General features: G+C 38.0%; 1 protein-coding gene across 3 annotated transcripts in view; it reads right to left on the bottom strand.

The window, feature by feature from the left end:
* Nucleotides 9,392-17,315, bottom strand: part of AKAP11 (A-kinase anchoring protein 11) — a 39,610-nt gene continuing 31,686 nt past the window's right edge. For all 3 annotated transcript variants that reach the window (XM_021375129.1, XM_021375138.1, XM_021375144.1), the window contains one exon: nucleotides 9,392-14,296. In XM_021375129.1, coding sequence (XP_021230804.1) covers nucleotides 14,150-14,296 — 147 coding nt within the window. In that variant the 3' untranslated portion in view covers nucleotides 9,392-14,149. The remainder of the gene's footprint in view (nucleotides 14,297-17,315) is intronic.

Genomic DNA, 17,315 nt, shown 5'->3' with positions numbered 1-17,315 from the left:
TTCATCTATACTAACATCAAATTACTCCTATGTGAACATCAACATAGGATCTAGTGATCCAGACCCCTTTACAGTCAAAAGAAAGGAACAGCCTTGCCCAATTCCTAATTCATTTGATCTATTTTCAAATGTCTACATTAGAATGAGGAAGATTCTTCTCCTTCGCTGACTAGTTTATGGAACTTACTGTAGGTAATTCACTCCAACTGCCACATTCCTCCAGCAAGGTGAATCCCTCCTTACATGCCTATATTCAGCATTTCATCTTTGTTAAGACCTTGGTTTGAAGCTAGGAATCTTCTATCATAGTGTGGGTTTTACAGACAAGATCTCAGCTACGGCCCAAATCTCTGCTGTAGTTCCATATCAGAGAGGGGAGGGCTCCAAAACTCTACCAAATTCACCAGGGAGGCTGGATCCATCCTTTCAAAAGAAACTGAGATGCCTTCTGCTTTTCACATACTCACTGCTTGGTACGTCTTCTGACTACCGGTCCTGTCTCATCTGAATGGGCTTTAAATCTCCAAGATCCTGCAGTCTAAGAGGTGGTCTTTATTGGCACACTGTAAGATAAGATTAGACTTTCCAGTTTAACCAAGGCTCATCTACTTGTAAAATATCCCAAGATTCAAGGAGTGAGCACTACAAATAACAAGAGCAATTTGACTCTTAACTCCATAAACTGGAAACCTCCCTAAAGACAGGGACTGTCTTGGCCTCTCTTCTAGGCATGCTTAAGCAATTTTACACTTTCAATTAAGCTGCTTTAGAAAAAAATATGTAAACAGCTGTAATATGGGCTGCCAAAAGGGGGTCTCCATCCTACTTCTGAAAATGTAGCTTAAATGTTTTGGGAAGTGTCATTGCCTGCCCCTTCTAGAAAAAGCTCTTGGCCTGGCTATTCATCTGTCTGGAGCTTTACTGTTACCAGCTATGTCAATGTGAATGAAGTGGAATTGTTACAAGAAAAAAAAAAAAAAATCTATCAGCACATCGTGAGTTTCAAGCTCTCTTCCTTTCAGAAGTTCAGTGCAGCAGCTTTGGATGAGAATGCTTGTCTGAGGGAAATCCTGGCAGATCCTCATCTTGCTCGTCAACAACTCAGGTTGCTTTCATACCTGAGAATAAATGCTAAACTGACAGAGATAGTCAGAAGAGTGCCTTTAGCTGGGATAATGCCATCTTTAGTAGTGACCAGTGCACGCCTCCATATTGTCAAATACTAGTATTTATACACACGCTAAAGACACTGTTCTTGACATTCCTGAAAAGCAATAACAAAGTGCTGTAAAAGTGGCCTCAAGCAGAAGAAAGAGATTCTGTCTACATAATCACACTTCTTGAAAATTCTGCCGATGAATCTCTCAATCTCATAAAATAAATCTAATGGTACCTCTGTATGTTTATTTCTGACTAAGAACCTCAAAAGAGACAATACTCCAGTACATAGCCTTTTTCCTCAGGGTTCTTACCCACTAATGTAACAAAGTAATCACATCCTGAAAAAAATGCCTTCACTTTGAGAAACACAGAAATATTCTATTTTTCTCTCTTACATATGTGAGATATTGGAGGATATGTCAAATACTTCCAAAATTTCTGTGGAAAATTACCTCACTATTAATTAGTAAAAATACTGAATGTCTCCATGTCAACTACAATGAGTTATCTTGTCAGATGCACTGACATTTGAGGAAGTTTGGGATAAAAATATCAAGATATTAACTGAATATAAGAATACTGATTTATGACTCATAGAATGACAAGCTGTGTCAGTTCCATTCTCTTCTTGGCAACAGTCAGTAAAAGAGGTGCCATCTTCCCATGGAATTTTTGTACTTCCAAAAATCTTCCTTTATTTACATAATGCCATCAATCTTAAAAGATTTTCCAACAACTATGAAAGATGTGACAGCTTAAATAATTTCATAACTAAAAATCAATACTAAAATTTTCAGTATCCAATTTTGGCTTTGAAATATGTAGACTACAACCATTTGTGACGCCTACTCAAACACATCTCCTCAAGTAACTCCAAAGCTTTGTGAAATGGTAAGCTTGAAAATTCTGTGTAACTTCTTCTCTCCATCTAAAGAAATTGCCAAAATCTGAAACTGGTGACACTGCACACACTCCCTAAAAATGGTGGATGCCCAATCGCCCAGCTGTAGAGTTTATATCCTAGAGTTAATTATGCAGAACCATGTTTACACCATGCACGCATCTTCAGCTGGGCTTAAGCTTATGTATTTACACATTCAGAGCACTTCTGCATCTAAATAAGCATAAGCCTATGCTAATAACCAATTTGAAGAACAAACACAATGTATAAATGTAAGGGAGATGATGCCAAGTTTGATGACAATACTATTTGTCACAATATAATTTATATGTTCATCTTCAAAAATCCATTACTAATATGGGGTTTTACCAGGCCTGTAGTTTTTAACTTAAATTCTATATTCCAGCTTTCATTTCTGGTTCTGCAAACGGCAACATTTACTTTGTCAGTTGCCCACTGGCTGGAGGTATGCACGTACAAGTTAAAAGATCCATACTTTTCAGTGAAGATTCATTATCTAGCATTACAACTTACAGCAAAACTATCTGGCTACATTTTTGTGTTACTGTTTTTTTGCAATCACTTAGATTTCCACAGCTCCAACACCTTTTTGTTGTTCCAGTAATCTCCGCCTTTTCGGTGACCCATATCCCTGCAGTTTGGCAATTGAAAGCCGTATCGGGTGCGTCACTGGTGCCTGTGGGTAACCTCAGCCCCCTCTCAGCCAACTGCTCTTCTCACCCCTTGCAACACAAACCGAACAGGAAAATCCCCTTTGCAGAAACCCACCTGTGTCATCTTCACAGCTGGGTAAACGTGCGTTTTCTTTTAAGGCTGGCATTGAAATCACCTTACCCATAGCATTCATAGTAATTTCCTATAATCTGGAGTTGCCGCTGTTACTGTGGTGAAGAAAAGGAAGAGGATTTTAAAGCACAGCAAGGACCGTAAACTTTATAATCAGTTGTGACTCAAGGCTTTACTGTCATTTACAGAGCAGAGTGATTAAAAGAAAATGCAGAAGCACATAAAGAACTAAAAGCGGGTCAGTGTTAAGAGAATATATGGTCCCTGAATATTGCATAAGGGATCTTGCTGAGGCTGAGTGTCTCTGACGCTGTTTTGGCACAAAAATTTTCTTCAAGTTCCAGCAGGCTGTTTATAGTAAGGGGTGGGAGGTAGGTGGAAGACAGAGAAGATCGCTTCAGGCTACCCAGGTTCTGAAAATAGAGATGGTTCTCTCTCAAAGAGAGTTTGTTTGGATTTGCTAGGAAAGGCTTGCTTCTTCAGATGTCAAAAAGTATAACTTTACCTCAGACATCCAAGGTTGTACATTCACCCTTAATGTAAGAGATGTGTACACTTGAAACTTTCTACCTATTAAGCTATCACAATTCTGAGGAAAAATCTGAGTACAGACAATCTTTCTGTAGCATTTTAGTGTCTTAATTGTGTGTGATTCTTCTCCTGAAATGGTATTTCTAATTGTCAGTGAATGGTGCAAAACTTAAAAGCTGAAGCAGAAGAATTGGTATAAAACCATAACACAAGCTAGAGAGGTACAGAAAAAGAAAGTAATTAAAAAAATAAAATAAAAAGTAGACCGGATGTACTCGCTCATCACTAGACACGTTACATGATTAATCACTTGTCCTCATTGTAACAACGAAGCCAGGAAATCCACAAAACCTCAGTATGCATGTAACAGTGCATTTCTAGCTAACAAATTACAGCTATCAAGCTACAGAAAGAAGCATGCACTACATTTACTATAATTTAACATACTGACTTCCCTGAAAACCTGGCAAAGTTCACGAAGATGCAAGCCCATAGCATCAAGCTATTTATTTCAATGAGGGTAAAAATTCTAGCGTTTAGCATTTACATGAGATTCAGCCAAAAGACCAAGATGGCTCTGGGCAATTTGAGCAAAGTAGTTAATTGCGAAGGTGCTTATGATGGTCCAGCTAAGCCAACATATCCATCGCTAACCATAAAAACAGAGCAAATGTTATAAACAGGTTGTGGTGGCGTTACCTGGAGCCAAAGCACAAGCCTGGCTGCATTTCATCTCAAACCACTGACCAGTCCTCGTGTTGTTTGGAAAGTATGGCTGACATCCGACTGCAGGCCGCCCTGTGAGGTTCACCAAACCACCAGCACTAAAGTGGTTACGTTGCTTTCTTCAAGACATTTTTGTGGCTTTCTTGAGAACACAGTGCTTGCCAGGTGAGTAGCTTAGCCAGGATAGCTTTATCTCCCTGTCACCATTACTTGTGCTTCAGTATCATCCCCCTTCCTCTCAACCCTGTATAAAGTATGTGAAGAACCAGTCTCTTGAGGGGCTGCGAGCATCAAAATAAATTTTTAGCCTAACAAAAGGCATTTTTAGTCTGAACTCCCTTACAACATGCAGGAAATATCACCTCATTATTTACTTAAATCTACTTCCAGTACTTTTTATTTCAAACTACCATTTTCACCATTTAAGCTGCAGTTCTGTGGCAATTCATAACAAATAATGTCTTCATAGGACACCACAATCCTGAAATGTTTTTTTCAGCTCTTCGCAAGAAGTGGTTAATTAGCTATTAACTATGTGCACCTCAATTATTCCATGACCAGCTCCTAGCATGCCTGTTAACAACCATCTGCTGTGCATCATCTAACATGTTCCCTTCGTGCTTCATCAGTCAAATTCAGCTCAGGAAGAGACTCCTTCAGGTGAAGAAGGGGACTACTTCCACCAGCTCCTTGCACAAAGGGCTGTAGGTATTAGTCAGTTTCCCAGAAAGGAAAATTAAGAAGCATGAGACAGGAGACTTACTCAAAAGATCTTTCAGGGCCCCACATCGGAGCTGTGTAGGGAAATTGCTCATACTGGCCAAAGCACGGTATTACAGACATCGTCCATCTTATGGCTTAGTAATCTTTATCGCCCTGGCTTTTATGCCTACGTTATGCCCTTGGAAGAACTACTCAGAAAAGGATAATGTATGGAACCTCAGATCCTTGCATTTCTTATGTTGTCTTTGGAAATTCCTAGACTTCCTGGCCATGCAGTCAGCGTTTGTGCTACCTTGGAGGTAATTTATCACCTAGGACAGGGAGAGACACGTTCCATCCTTATCAACCACCACAGAAACATTTCAAAAAATGAGTCAGGTACTTGTCCTGACAATGATACCAGCTTCAAAATTCAGAGGGTTTTTCCATACATTACCCGCTCGGAGTTGCCTTTGACTGATTTATGGGTTTGCCAAAAAAGGCATGCAATCTTCAAGCTTTATTAAAAAAGAAAATAAACTGAAATTGTAAAATACTCATTGGTTGGGGGGCCCCTTTAGGAGCAGCACTGAAGCTAAGTTGGAGAAGTGAAAGAGAGGAACTGCAGAAGGCAAGTCCCAGGGTACCTTGTGTGGGCACGGCAATGTGCTACCCCCAGTGAAAGGTTTTACATTGGGAAGAAGGACTGGAGAAGGGCCCACACAGCAATGAAATCACAAACAAGAAGTAAGGAAAACTTTGAGTCCTTTACTTTTCTCAACGTCCCAAGATTGTTGAAATTGCCATTATAAAAAACAGATGTTGCATTTATGACTTGACTGTGTTCGAACACTGGACTTGCAAACAGAAGCCAGTTGGTAGGAAATTAATTTATGTTCAAATCAACTGAGGTGCCAGAGAATGATCACAGATCATTCTTTCTCTTTTTCTCTTTGTTAATTAGATACAATTAAATGAGCTTTATCTATGGTACGCTTCCAGTCTAGTCATCTAAAAAAGGTTTATGTTTTAAGAAAGGAAATTAAAAATGAATGGTGGTAACAAACAATCTTCTCATTGCTGACGCGTATTCAGATTAAAGCTTATATCCCTAATTAATCCAGAATGCTCACCCCATGTAATTCAGATGACTGCAGCAATGAGGACTTCTCTACATGCTTAGATTTTCTCTTTAACAGTAATGGCAAGCTAAAACACAAAGAAAAACAAAATAAGGTAAATCTTAAACACAAGATGGATATACACCATAAACAGCTGCATTCCAATACTGTAGGAAGAACAAAATCTCACAGGATAATTTAAAACAGAAATTACCATTAATTCTTCTCTAAAACCATGTCTCTAAGAGCCTCTCAGAAGCACTTTGATCATACTGATGAGGGCCCTCCAGACTCCTTGGGGAATTTCCAACACCCACCTCTTTTATTTTCTCAGGCAGTCACAGGAAAAGAGGTTTTGGTTGAAGATGCCAGCATGTACAAGGCGAGTCAGGATGTCTCAGGCATAACCCTTTCATGACTCTGACCACTCTGCTGACGAACTTCATGTTGTACTTTATGGCATTAACTTGGCTTGTGTTCCAAAGCTCCTAAGCTAACAGCAACAAAAAAAAAACGTGTATTTCCTTGTTGTTACAGAAATATTAGCTAAGCAGTCTCACAACTGGTAAGTCGGAACTTCTGTCATCCCCAGGCCATTCAACTCCAATACATTCAGTAAGATCACGTTGTTTTCTGATATATACATATATATATTGCTTAACACACTATATAGAGTTCTGTGTAACAGCACACTTCAGTATTGCCATTTCTCTGGAAATAATTTCTCTGAACAGTTATGTTGTGATGAGTTTCTTCCACAGTTTGTTTTCCCTTATAGACTCATGTACACGTTTCCAAAAGAAACATCATTCATCTTTTCTACATTGCTGACGTCCAGGGTACGGAGGTGGTTCTTTGTTCCTTTTCTGTTTGCATCACACTAGCACTGTAGTAGCAATACAAGTAGTATGTCTGATTTTGTATGGTTAATTAGTCCAGTTGCAACATCTGCACATAGCACAGAATTACAGGGCAATAATTATAAAGATACATTCTTCCTGAAAACAGACACATCAAGAATCACGTCCGCTGTTTGTTATTAAACACTATCACTTACATTTGAGACCTGATGTAGGTGGGCGAGACAACAGGGATTTTGTCAGCTTTCAAAAAGAAGGCATTTTGCCCTGTGTCCAGAAGCTGTTGTTATGCAGCAAACTAAATACGCATCCATATGCATAATGCAGTACATTAGATTTACATTATATTATGCTCCAGTATCAGCTTAAAAGTTACTTTCAGATCAGCATAAAATCCAAGGGTTTTGCAAGCAACAAGTTGGGTTCCAAACCAAAGCAACCACAGATTACTTTCCTACAGGAGTGAAAAACTCAGCCAAAAGTAAGTTTAGTTCTTCTTCACTGCTTGATGATTTCTGGTAGGCAGCCTTATTCCATAACCTCCCAGCTAAGACTTCCCTTACTTGTTTTTAACCACTTCCGCCAGCCAAGAATAAGAAGGCCAGAAGTCACATCAGGACAGCCGAGCAGGGTCAGGAAAAAATCTGAACAGTCGTACTACTGGACTGGATAAGGGTCAGAAAAAAGTAGAAACCAGCTACAGCCACAAGGAAAGTGTGGGAGGAGACTTAGAGCAATAAGAGGAGGAAACTGCACAAAATAAGAGACTGGCAGTAAGTGGGCTACTGGGGCAGATGGCAGAAAAAAATACATTATCTTGCCTTTTCATTCTGGATATTTGTCTTATTCCTGCCCAAAGCACTGAAGCTTGTGTTTCTCTTTTGACCATTCTCAATTTAAAAAAGACCAAATCGCTCATACACACAGACGCACAGCTCCTTACAGGCCTAGAAGCAGCTGCAGTCACTTCTAGAGGACTGGAGACGAGATAGGCTACACATTTTGACTATGCAAAAGCCTCCAATTCAGTTAGAGGAAGTTCTTGTGGAAAGGGGCTGCATGAAGCAGAGAGCCAGCACAGACATGGCCTAGTCTATGCCAAGCAGATACACATCTGTTGGATGGCCTTAACACCAGCTGAAGAGATATTTGATCAACCTAGTGTTCAGTAACTAACCAGCAAGGTTTGTGATGAGTGCGCACTTCTTTGGCTTTGGCATGACTTGCTTTCCATAAGCACCTTCCAGTCACAGGCTTGGGGCAGTAACCAGCAAGGAATTCAGGAATTCAGTCACATCAAAAGCTCAGGTTGTGGAGTTAGAAGAAACTAAGCAAAAAGAGCAGGAGATGGGAGCAGCACACATTGGACAAAAACTACAGAATAGCTGGAGACGCAATGCTCAATTTAATGCATCAAGGTTAAACAAAGTGCATGGATACTGTTCTGTGGTTGAATAAAGCCAGCCAGAGCGAGACTGCTGAAAGAAAGCAAAATAAATTCTAGGCAGGAAGAAAAAGCGCAGGCTAATCTTCAACACGAGTATCCTCTTCTCTCCCATCACAAAAATCTCTTCTTTCATTCCCAAATTTGCCCCCCACCTTTTTTTTTTTTTTGTCTGCATAGTATTTTAAGTTAAACATTTACTTGATTCAGTTAATATGCATTTCCTACAAGGTAACCGACTCATTAGCCAAACTCAAACACCTTTCAGACAGATATAGCAATGACATAAAAGAATACCTTTTTTGGAAGGAATTGTATAGATACTATAGAAATCATCTCTAAAAAACCACTGCATAAATACAGAATCATGTAAAGCTGCGCATGCTTACTGGCTTAAAGGTAACATCAGCAACAAAAAAAATCCATATTCCTGAAATGAAATTCTGCTTATTCTATTTGTAACATAGAAATAAATAAATGAATAACCACTGTCATTTATTTGCAATAACAGCATCTTTAAAACTTAGAAATCATGTCAGCACACAACAACTTTGGTCAGCGTTTTAATTTTAGGGTACTTGACAGTATGTTCTTTGGTAAATTTCGCTAGATATCAGAAAGTTTAAGGATTTTGAATAAGCCCATGAAAAGTCGTGTTTCATACATTTTCATTAGCAGCGCATTCTTGCCTTAATTAAGAAGAGTCCAAAGGTGCCTCTTAGTCTGGTTCCCCGAGAACTGTACAATGTGCCAAGACCGTCCTCGGTCCACATGGAATTATCAGGTCACCCTCCCTGACCTAGCCTTCAGGCGAGATGAAATAGACTGGTTATTCATCCTGCTTACGCTGAGATACTACAGTTGATTTCTTGCCTAGTATCTCCCAACAGAATTCACACAATGATGTACTTTCTATGACTGGAACTTCAGGCTTACCTCTCAACCCAAAGACAGTAAAAGGGTGCTCTTGCATTCTTCAGACAGCAATTAAATCCTGTGAGAACGATGCCATCTCCTGATGCATTAGCGCTGTTTACTATGCCATTCAAGTGCCCTCACACAACACTGAGTAGGACCAATATTAGCTGTGTTAACTGTAAAGTAACATCGAATGAATTTACAAGAAATGACAGCTCTCTCAAAGCCAGTGAAATGTGTTTTATTTTAAGCCACTGCTAAAACAAGGACAAATTTAGTGCAACCTGGAGTTTATAATCTGAAAACTGAGTATAGTTAAATTATTAAAATGGCAAAACTCATCACCGTTATACGAGACCTTCATATTCATTGAGTACAGTGACATAAACATTTATAGTTATTCAAACTGCTTTTGGTATACAATTGCATCACTAACTGGGCTGTGAATTATCTTAACACTGCACAAATAAGCAGCAGTTCCAGCAAATTATAATAAATTTCAGTATTAAATACTATTCAGACATTACAACGGAATAAAGACCCTCTAAAACTACAACTCCAGCTATACAACAGGAATGTACAAAGATGGTATAAAATAAAGTGACTACAGTGGCTGGGCTCTGTACATGTCTCTTCAGAGCTAAAGTACTTGACAGTCAAATGCTCGACAGCAGTGGCTCTTGCAGAAAAGCCATTAATTCTTACACTAAAATCAGTCCCGAATCTTGTATTTTTCTTTGCAAATCACCTCTGTAAAACTAATTTTTTCGCTGGTGACAGTGTTTAGTATATACCATGTTCCCATCTCCAACAGGATACGACTCTTAATAGAAAAGGTCCTAGATAAAGTAACATTAAAAAATGTCATGTTTAAAATATGGTACCATTTTTGGGAGACCTAATTAGTCTCGGAATGTGGGTTGTTAGGTTTATGTTTTTGGTTTTTTAATTTTTTTTAAAAAGTTTACAGAGTCATTTTCAACTCAAGAACAAAAATACTATGCAAATCGCATTCAAGTATGTGGTATTGACTCATTTTTCACATCCTCATTTTGAAACAGTAGATCTTCTTTAATTTTAGCATGCGGGTTTGGTTTTTACGTGCACTTATGTATTATTTATGCACCCCGCTCTAAATGTTTAAATTTGTCTTAAATATGGCCACTTCTAATTGTTAATTTATGGAGGGATTATTTTCAAAGCGCTCTTATTCTACAGTATCCTACAAAACATCAAAGCACTTCTACACCAAATGTATTCATGGAGTGTTTAAGGGAGGGTGCCTTCTGGAATGGTGACATCACTGTATATATTTTTCTTTAATTTAAAATTAAATTACCAAGTTGAGCTTCCCATGCAGAAAAATTTGCAAGATGAAACAAACCACCTCACTGCACGTTTATAAGCATATTTGCCTGGTTTAAATGTACCAAAATGTAGCCCTCCATACTTTTACAGTTGTCATTTACACTTCTGCATTTGTGGTCAGGAGTTTTAAATAAACTCAGTAATAGCATTTTATAAGACTCACTGTAGAAAAGAACAGCTATGTCACTAATGTAACAGACAGCACCAGTAAGATTTCTGCAACAGCTATTAAAATGATTAAATTATAGTAATTTTCTGAGTCCAGTTTGATTCCAATTTCAATAACAGAAAGTCAGAGCATCCAGAATACAAGTTTAAAGCAATTTGAGTAGAAAATTGAGGTTTTTTTTAAACAAAAATGAAGTATTTTGTAACTTTTCTCATGTTAATTTGGATTCTCATGTTAATTAATTGTTTCTTTCCTTGCAGACTAAAAAATCAATGTCATCCTTAACATCAGTCAATGGAGTAATGCAATGTATTTGATCCACTTTGAAATGAAGACTTCATTTATAGCACAACTTTTGTTCACTTAACCTTTTGAACAGCTGGAAACTTTGGGAGTTGCACAATCTTTTAATTTTTCATCAGACAAATTTTAAAAACCACTGTTTTTATAAAATCCAACGTACCGAAGAGATGAGTTTAAAAATGGCTATTCCTGTTTTGGTTTTTGTCCTGTTTTGTGTGTTGAAGTCTACTAACAGGTCTGCACATTTACAATGTCTTCAATATCATTTTCAGCTTGGTTTTGGACCTGCACAGAAACATTGTACTAGCATTACTGTGTCCTCACGTTCTGAAATTTCATTTCAACGGGAATACCAAAAGCCAGAGGAAAAGTTAGTTCTCAGGCTCTGGTTTTTGTGTTTTATTTTCTTAGCATTTTGATCTTGAAGTTAAATTTATGCAAGTTCCTTATCCCTTGTTAAAGGGAAGATGTTAGGGAAAGAGGATGGTTCAAAGTTTTTGTCTGGTACAAAGTTGAAAGTCAACATTCTCAAAGACTACGCCTGAAAAAAAGGGAGAAGAAAGGAAAATGGGGGGAGAGGGAGAAAATGAGGGAGAAAATAAAAATAGAAAAAAAAAATCTGTATAACCCTTCACATTTATTTGTTACTAGACTCATCTTCCATATAGAGAAATTAAAATAGTTTTTTCTCCGCTCTTTGTGCTCTAGAGAAAACTGATTCCTGTAACTTAGTATCATTACCTATAAAGGGGCAAAAGATCCTGTAGTGTTTTTTTGGTCTTTGTCATATGGCATATACAGATCTTTCAGTCAGTGAAATGATACGTCACATGAGGTAATAAACTATGAGAATAACAGTTTCAAGTTAGTAATAAAAATTTATGTTGTAAATGCATATAGGTGAGATCTAATACATAATATAGATACATAAAGAGATCTACTTGTGTGTGCATGCACATGTGTGAACACACATTTACGTATATAAACCTAACTCAGTTTGAAAGGTAAACTTTGAGATCCAAGACAGGGTCCCTTTTGAAAACCAGATGACAAATGAAAACTAAAATAAACCAGGTCTCTGTAAAAAGACCTTCACTGACGAGTGGAATGCCTTCCTGACACACACAGACATTGCAAGAAAAGTGCTCTTACCAGTGTGACACTTTATAGTCATTTAGGACACGAGGAATCAGAATTGTACATATTGCACTATAACTCATGAACAGATTTAAAGACATCCACTTCTTTTCATTTGGGATCACACCCTGAAATTCACATCACACCAACAGTGTATTTTCCCATGACAAAGCCATTAAGATTCTTTTGTTCATCCAAACTAAATGAAACACCACGATTTCGCTTTCAAGTGATATGAATTTTGAGGTGGCAGCCTTGTAATTACTAGCAAGTGCCTTTTTCTAAAAAAAGAATGCATAAAAACAAAAAAGCAAACCCCCAAAGCATTTTCAAATGACAGGATATGTAAAGATCCAGACTTTCCTTCAGACAGAAAGGCAAGTCAGCAGTACTAGTAAGAAACATGATTAGACTGCTAAACAGACTTGATTAAAAGTGCCTTTAAAAATATTCAGCAAAGGTAGTTAAGAAAAATGAAAAATCCATTTGCAATAAATTTCTCCTTTATATTTTAATTAGCTTTCCTTGCTAACACTTAAGTGCTCAGCAAGTAAGAAAATTATTACTGAAAAGAAAACTCATGTATGGAAGGTAAGAAGTCAAGAATTAGACTAGTCAAAAAGATGGCGACAATTCTCAGAGAAAAAAATTTCTATTTGACACTTTGTGAGTGAGACTCTCCCAGCTTTGGCTTGAATTACTTTTCTTCACAGAGGTTTGTATGGTGCTATGTTTTGGACTTGTGATGAAAATAATATTGATAACACATTGATATTTTAGTTGCTACAGAGCCATGGCCATGAAATGAGAAGCTGAAAGCTTCTCATGATGACCTGCCAGTGAGGAGCAGAGGGGCACAATATGCTGATCAGGGACGTAGCCAGGACAGCTGACACAGACTAACCAAAGAGGTATTCCACATCATGTAGTGTTATGCTCAGCAATAAAAGATGGAAGGGCGGGGAGGGTGGCATCTGGAGTCATGGTGGTTGTCTTCCCAAGCACCCCTTACATGTGAGGGAGCCCTGATCTTGCTTTGCTTGCAAGAGCAGCTTTTGCTCCAGCTGTCTTTACCTCAAGCCATGAGTTCTCACACTTTCACCTTTGCAGTTCTCTTTGCAGTCTCACTGTGAGGGGCAGTGAGCAAGTAGCTGTGTGGTGCTGAGCTGCCTGCTGGGGTTAAACCACAACGAAGACTAACATACAAATTCTTCAGGCATAAAATCAATGTTAAACAAGTACTTTCATACAAGACACTTCAGTAAGAAATTCAGTAATTTAAACTTGACTGGAAAACTTCAGGAAACTTTGCTTAAGTTCTTATGAAGTTATGCTCAGCTGCCCTGTCTGTCCTTCTACCAGAACTTACCAGCTGTATAATCAACAAATGGGAACAAGTATTTGCACCTCAGTTTCAGAGCAGACTCTCACATCTTAGAAAATCTGAACTGATAAAGGCAGCTATGAAGGCAGACTTTACTAAGGGTCTGCCTGGGCAAGTCCATTTTCCTCCTGTTATCTGCCCTTGTGCACCTAACACCTGGCCAAGACTGATAATTCTTCTGGAAAATCCTGCTGCAGACTATGAGGGCAGATTTTTCCAGAACATAAGTGTCCATAGTCCCACTGTGAATACAGCACACGCACAAATGGGAAAGAGCAATCCTGGTGCAGTGGGAATCCTGAATATCACGTCTGAGACTGTCTCCTCCAAACTACTATCACAGACAAGGTACTTTTTCATAACTATCTCAATGGTCTGAACACAGCAGTAAATACAAGTTATGCATGGGTGGACAATATTGATTATGGACTGAATAAACATACCATGTGCACAGTATCACAAAGCACAGCACAGATACTTTGACTTTCACCTCAGTCTTTTAAATGCTGACAATTACTTGAACATTCATTAATTGAATTTTACATTATATATCTACGTTCTTCCTATCTCCTTCTGAAAGAGGAATGAAGCGAAGAGTGTTCCATCTTTGGACTTTTTCAGACATTATCCAGAAGCCACCCAACCAAAGACTTATCTAGGGCTTGTTCTCCATCGGATGCCTTCTCTAGCATTTCACAGTACTTCAACACTGCTTGCAAGAGATCTCCCACTTTCCAATCCCTTTCTCGCAGTCTTCTGGAAAGCTAAAGGGGATACAGGGGAAACACAAAACAAAATATTTTGACCAGCACATCCTGATTAACAGTTAGAGAAGCTATTCTTGAAACATTAGCTCATAAGAGATCAGTTCTAACAAGTTAATCATTATTCCCACATCTACAAAAACAAAAACTTCCTCAAGGATCAAGCGCTTTTTACAAAAGTTTCTTCTGGAGGGAGTGACATTTTCAAATGATCTGGTGCCATAGGTATGAAGGCTGTGGTTCATCAAGACTGCAGAAAACAGGAAATTCCGAACACAAGGTTAAGACATTTGCCACCCCTCCCATGCCAATAACGCACATATAAAAAGACAAAACTCGGTCTTAATAAAAGGATGTGGATTTTCCTTTCACAACATATAGTGTGGTTTGGGTGGCACAGATGCTACCCTCAACGGAAACAGAGCCTTCAGAGTTAGGAAATTATAGCATCTTGGACAAGAGGAAAAGGTGAAGGTTACGTTAAACTACCATTTGTGAATAGAGATCAGTGTAGCTGAAAACATTTTCCTCGTTCAGGAGCCCAAGCAAGAAATGTCCTTTGCCTGTATGTCAAGATTAGCTATATATGGAAGAAAGCCTACACTAACACAGTGAATTTGTCAGTTTGCCCAGAACTAAAAAAATCTTTAGCTTAAAATATATATATTCTTGGTAGCTTTCAGCATAACCATCAATGCTGCATTTAACAACAACAATTTAGACATACACTTCACATATTTTTTGTAACTGTAGAATTTTACTGCTTTCAAGAAATTAAGTTTTAAAAAGTCATTCAGCGAAATACCTTCACAGTTACCAAATTAAAAATTTATAGTGTTTTCTTTTTCTGAGATCTGTCAAACTGAAGTATGAACATTCTAGGAAAAAAAAGAAGAGTGAAACAACTTTTCCCTATTTCTTCACCTAGGTGTGATGTTCAGACTGCAAGGAGACAGGTGACGGAACTGTCAGGAAGAATATGAATACCTAACATTTCAGTCTGCACTTTCAGTTGTAATCAATCCACACCTAAAAGCATGAACAAAACAGCTGACTTGTGAGTACACATTATCTTGAATGAGCAGAAGACCTCTCTAATCTTGACCAGAATGTATCTTGAACACTAACATTTCTTCAATTAAAAAAATAAAAGAACACATTCTACGTAAGAAGGAGACAGAACTCTAAAGTTATTTCCATGAGTTATTTGTAAATTTTAAAATACACCACAGCGAACAACAGTTTTATGGGCTACAAGAGGCAATTTTGTAAATGGTTTATAAAAGAATGGTAATTTTTCTTACACCAGAGAGAAGTTTGGCTGAAGTCCAAAGATGTACTTAGGCAAATACAGTTTAAAGTTTCTGTCTAAAGAAGAAGATATCATCATACTAAATATGAGAGAGCTGTCACCTGGTTTCACTTATCTTTATGTTTTAATTGAGTTCAATCCCACCATTTCTTTATGACTGATGTTTCCTACTGTCACGCAAGAGAATCAATTGAGTTTACTCAAAATAGACACCAGAAATCTTAGAACAGTTGGATATGCTCTGATTAAAAACTGTATGCATTTGCACACATTTTTTAATCTAGGCACTTGCATATCCATGCTGTCAGATCTTCTTGATTTTTTTTTCTCAAGACTTGTCTAATTGACTAGCTTCTTGTTTAAGCAGCAAACCATTTTGTTTCATATACAGGTAATCAACTTATCTGCCTTGTTGAGTACAGTGCGAACTCTTAAGAGTTCATACCCAGTTTCAGCTAGTAACTACCAGCATATAGCAGGCAAGGTATATTTTTATCTTTTATACAGCCACAAAACATCAGTGGCTTATTATCCTGCTCTGATCAGCTAACATATGCCTCTCCTCCCTTCCTGAAACTTCCAGCTGCTTAAAGTGAAAATTACTGTTTTCAATGTGATTTTAAAAGCCCAGGTTTATTCCTTATGTAACTGTGGTACCTTACCAAAGTAGCTATGAGATTATCAAAACCGCAGAGCTGACTTAGAGATTATACGCAGTGGTCAATTTAGCTGGGGAAGACATCAGAAAGCAGAAGTCAGTTTAGTTTTCTGCTGGGCTACAGTGCCCTCTGGAGGTGCGTCTAGTTTCACTAGTGATAGATCCGAGAATGACTATTTCCAAATTGAGAACCTCAATTTGGGCCAGATCATCAACATCAGTGTGAGACTAACTACAAGACTTCTTGTATTGTACTGCTAAATATCTTGTTTCTATCAAATATAATCGAGAAAGAACACAGGGGCTTTTCAGAAGAATATTCTTATTAAATTTACAAGTATCCTTCCAGAAAGGTTTCGTTCTCTGAAATTATAAACTGACAATTAAAAAATTATATAAAAAAAAAAAAAAGACACAATAGACACTTATTTTGCAGAGTACTTTTCTCAGCATATTCTCTTGTTAGCTACAGTATGTCTCCTAGGCATCTTTAGGCATTAGTTTAAAGACAGCATTGTAACTTCAGACTCTAGCCAAGTAAAAGCCCGCACAAGAAGTAGAGTAGGAGGAAGAGACATTTGCCATCTTTTCTTTCCATTGTTCTACATGGTATGTTACCATGTAAGATACAGGACAAACACACGGAAAATAAGATTACCACTAACGGTTGTGGATCCTACCCCTAGTCTGCCTGAGTGCTTGCAACGTTGTAGTTCACACAGGTCAAGGATGGACAGATCTTCAAAGGACAGCAAAAGCTATGCAGGAAGCCAGAATGACAGCCACTAAACAAAGCTCACTCACATCAAGGAACTAAGTAAGTTAACTGGGTAAAAAAAATAGATCCTACGTAGAAGATTAAAAAAATAGGTCATGTAATAAATGCTGGATTATTGAATGCAGTTTAATGTGCAGTCACGTGAAGGAAAAAATTTTATGACTTTATCAAAATAAGAAGTTTCTGTCACTTTTGTGATGGAAATATCCCCAAGTCATTAGATATACCAAACTTTTGTCTTTCCCCAAAGAGATGCACTTTACTGAAGCCT

The sequence above is a fragment of the Numida meleagris genome, chromosome 1 (assembly GCF_002078875.1).
Source record: "Numida meleagris isolate 19003 breed g44 Domestic line chromosome 1, NumMel1.0, whole genome shotgun sequence".
Classification (NCBI taxonomy): Eukaryota; Metazoa; Chordata; class Aves; order Galliformes; family Numididae; genus Numida; species Numida meleagris.
The sequence above is the reverse complement of the archived record's forward strand: the minus strand, read 5'-3'. Positions and strand labels throughout refer to the sequence as shown.